This window comes from Carica papaya, chromosome 5 (genome assembly GCF_054855325.1).
Source record: "Carica papaya isolate Zhongbai chromosome 5, ASM5485532v1, whole genome shotgun sequence".
NCBI lineage: Eukaryota > Viridiplantae > Streptophyta > Magnoliopsida > Brassicales > Caricaceae > Carica > Carica papaya.
Genome location: NC_142313.1, coordinates 7719564 through 7723750, shown reverse-complemented (window position 1 = coordinate 7723750; position 4187 = coordinate 7719564). Strand labels below are relative to the sequence as shown.

The 4187-nt window shown below is 35.6% G+C and overlaps 1 protein-coding gene across 6 annotated transcripts; it reads right to left on the bottom strand.

The window, feature by feature from the left end:
• Positions 1–260: 260 nt before the first annotated feature.
• HWS (Galactose oxidase/kelch repeat superfamily protein) lies at positions 261–3646 on the bottom strand. 6 transcript variants are annotated; one of them, XM_022032122.2, is made up of 3 exons: positions 3206–3646; positions 2180–2243; positions 261–1731 (listed from the first exon to the last, which is right to left on the bottom strand). In XM_022032122.2, the coding sequence occupies exon 3, from the start codon at positions 1715–1717 to the stop codon at positions 500–502; it is 1218 nt and encodes a 405-aa protein (XP_021887814.1). In that variant the 5' UTR covers positions 1718–1731; positions 2180–2243; positions 3206–3646; the 3' UTR covers positions 261–499. The 6 variants fall into 6 exon arrangements, with proteins under 6 accessions (XP_021887814.1, XP_088076212.1, XP_088076209.1 ...); XM_088220086.1 differs by lacking the exon at positions 3206–3646 and adding an exon at positions 2740–3199; XM_088220083.1 differs by having other exon boundaries at positions 261–2243.
• Positions 3647–4187: the final 541 nt, after the last annotated feature.

The window sequence follows — 4187 nt, the reverse complement described above, 5'->3', positions numbered from 1 at the left end:
AAACTCGAATTAAGAAAACACGATACCTAAGCACCACGCAAGGTGACAAGAACTACCCATGCTTCCGCTACATGTTTCCTATTCTACAGCCAAACCATAAATATTTCAACACTAGATAATGGAAATAAATATACCCGCCAGTGAAGTGTACAAATATATATGTATTCATTCATGCTGACACATAAGCAATTAGAAGCAAAGCTATAAATTCCTGTAATGACAAGGCACAACAGGGACTAATTTTTGGCAAAATATAAACAGGATTCAAACTTTGTGATGCCTCTGTGAGCATATATATGTAATTCCAATGCAAAGAATAATATTCCAATATCTCGAATAAGCAGCAGCTGTATCTGCCCGTACTTTTTTTGTGTGAACTTTTGGATACCATAAGTGAAAAACGAAACGCAAAAGAGACAAAAAAAAAAAAAAAAAAAAACTAAGGATTTGCAGATGTTATTGCCCATAACACCATATTTTCAATCCTTGGAGAAACAAATCAGGGAGTAATTTCGAGTCTCGGTTCGAAGCAAAAACCAGTAAAGAGCTGAAGTGGGAACCTTTTTGTCACCGGGCACTTCTGTGACCATTTCCATTGTTTCTGGTTCATGTCATAAGTTAGAAGAGCAGGAGCTCCGTAGCTCTGGATGTAGATTATATCATCCGTGCCGCTGCTAGCAAAAACATCATCAAACTCCCCAAATCCTTGAAAAAACTTGTGAGGCATACGGGCAACCTCTTGCCACTCCTTCCCATTTAGAACCCAGATACCAATACCCTTTATTATGTCGGGGCGATCTTGCTTTCCAATTCCTCCCACCATTACCAGCTTCTCCTTCACGTTCATCAACCTGCCACATGTAAGGGGACAAGGAACCGGGATAAAGCTCCTTATCAACAAGCCATGGGAAGATCTGCTAGAAAGGTTGTATGTAATCAAGCCATGCCGGTTTTCTGGTGTGCCACCCCCAGTTGAATAAATCAAGAAGTACAATACCCCATCACAGATCACACTCTCATCACCACCTCTCCATCCTAACAGGACCTCTGTCAGAGAGGTCATCCACATCATTTTCTCCGAATCATAAACGTGAATTGAGAGATCCCACTGGAAAAAATTTCCAGGAACTTGCTTGGACTTCACAATTGCAACAGAGTATCTATGTGATGTTCGGTTCACCCATATTGAAAGTGCACTGTAGTCAGAAAATTTCAAACCTGGCGGCTCACCAAGCTTTTTCCAGTCTTTAGTGATGGGATTGCAGACATACAACTTACTTCTACTGTCATTATCCATGAAGCAAACCAACCCACAAGATGATGCAATGAACCAGTTTGATGTCTCAATGCAAGGGAGGTCAATGTTGTACCATTTCCTAAGGATGGGATCATAGGCATAGCCAAATGGTTCATCTGAGCTTGTAAACATAAAATACCAAGGTTTTTGTGAGAGGACATGTGAGAAATTCCATAAAAACCTTCTTGAACTAACAATCTCATGCCATCTTCTGCAAACAGAGCCAGCTCTGAAAATACTTGCAATTGGGAGATAAGCAAGGATTCTTTCCAACAAATCATCAGGAAGAATTAAATCTACTGATACGGCACTGCCTTCTCTGCTGCATTCATCACTAAGCTCAGAGAATGAATCAAACTCACTAATATCTCTCTCCATCTCATCCAGGCAATGGTTTATCCATGATGTCTCCCCCTCCATAATTAAAGAAATTCCTGTAACAAAAATTAAACTGCTCTCAGAAAAATAAAAACAACTAAACATAATCTAAATATAAAAGAGAGATGAGATCATAATGCTTTGTTACTAGACGTGAGACCTGTGAAAATAGAATCATCTATGAAGATGTTAGAACCAACATGGAGAAATAGACCAAGGCTTAGGCGAATATAGACTCAAGCGGTGAAGCATCAAAAAAGGAAGGATAATGAAACATAAAACAGTTGACAATCAAATACAAGGACCAAACTACAACCTAATCTGCCAAACACGTAAAAGAGATAAACAAGTAAACGTTGGAGGTAGCATCATCAGAAATAGTGTGGTGAATCACCAGTTCTCCCGTAACATTAAAAGGATATCCATAGTCGAAAGAACAAAATAAAAAAAAATTAAAACAAAAAACAATAGAATGATGCCACAAAATTTTTCCAATGTGCTTACAGGAATCAGAAAGATCTTACAGTCAGCAAGACTCCTGAATCATTACAAGCGATAAACCATAACCCTGCAACAAAAATCATTAGACTTTACATTGAAGGACATTAAACCTGATTTCATCTAGCCTAATTCATTCTCACAGATAAAAAATGAGGACAAAATGGAATCTGTGTTATATCAAATGACATAAAAAAAAAACCTATTTTCAGATGGGAAAATCAAAATCCCAAACTTGAGAACTGAAAGTAAAATCCATGACAAACTCAACCCATGTTTCGTTCAATCAATACATGCATAACCAGAAGGCAGACTCATATAAAACAACCGCATGTGAGCTTATGTTCCTAAAGAAATCGGTTGCGTACCCAGATGTGATTGCATCAAATCGAGGAAATCAACAAGATTAGATGCGTACTCAAACGAGAGAGATATATATAATCAAATTATGACAAGAAACAAAACAGTATATGAAATTAAATGCAAAAGCATTGATTAGTGGTAGAAAAATTGATCGATCAACAACATAATAGCAATACCACAAATGGATTAAAATCCTTAATCACCTCACAAACTGAAGAAGAAAATGTGAATCACTACTCTGTTACCACTGAAGGAAAACAGGATATCTAGAGAATAACACCAAGAAATGAAAAAGAAGGGTGCATTTTTCGCCAGATTTCTCACTGACGAATGTGCTAAAAAACAACATTGCGTCCTTCTTCGCAGAAACAATCTTTTCACGGTTTCAGCATCAAAACCCTAAAAATGTTCGATGACTTCATAGAAAATAATAATGTTAGGTAGCGAGAAATTGTAAAAAAAAAATATATATATATATATATATTAGGCTGGGCTTACCCATCAATCAAACATCAAAAACCCCACATAACTAAAAAGCATTACGCATCAGTAACTGAACCAACACCGCAGATGGCGGGTAGAAAACAGATCAACAAACAGAGAAAAAACAATCTCGGAAAAAAGAGAAGGAAGAAAATACTCTCACTCATCATGACCTTAATCACATACCTTGTTTCCAGCCTCAGAAACCAAATGGGTACCCGCTTATTTTCTCTAGATTCAACCAAAAGGTCGGGGGGAAGGGGGAGCGAATGTTTTGGCGCAGACAGGACATCGGCCAAGGCAAATAGGGAAAGTTATGAAGAGTGAAACTAAAAAGAAGAGTAAGCGTCTTTTAAAAGGAATATTAAAGAAGATGGAGATAATGAAATGGGTTATGTGTAGGATTTTCCTTGAAATAGCAGATAACTATGAAGTGGGTCGCCCCCGATTTGGCTAATAACCATGGGGTTCATGGCTTTGCGAAATGCAAAACCCACTTAAGAGGGGAAGAGGGAGGGAGAGAGAGAGAAGAAGGAGATAGTGGGGTAGGGGTTGGTGCTTGTAATGTTTTCTTTTTTGATACAAACAAAAACGACAGGCAGAGAGAAGGGCGGTTTTTTCTCAGGGGGTGGTGTGGCATGTTCACAGAAATGGGTGGCGCCCCTGTTTCTTTTTCTTTTTCTTTTTCTTTATTTTCTTTTTCTTTTTCTTTTTTTAATAACTTTTTATTTTAAATAAATAAATATATAAAATAGTAGATTTTGATTAGGGAAAATATATATATATATATATATATATTGGGATTTTGTCCAGAAAACAAAAAAGAACAATAATGCTGTCTTACTCATCAACTCTCCGTTTAAATGAGTTGTAAATTACAGCTTTATCTTTTTCTTATTGTAATTTAAACATGTAGTTTCTTTTTTTTTTTTTTTTTTTTATTTTTTTACATAAAATTATTAATTGATCCTAAATTATTTTTTTAATAATTTTCTTCAATTTAAATGTATTTTAAACATATATTTATACATTTCCATTTCTATTAAAAAATTATATAAATTCGTATTTAAAAACTTAAATATTTATAGATACAATATTAACAATTTAATAATATTTTTTTTATAAATCATAAATAACAACAAAAGGGAAAATTAAAAAACACAAGGTA

Excerpts from the sequence above, each read along its gene's own strand:
- HWS (XM_088220083.1), bottom strand. The coding sequence starts at position 1,780 with ATGTTTAGTTGTTTTTATTTTTCTGAGAGCAGTTTAATTTTTGTTACA.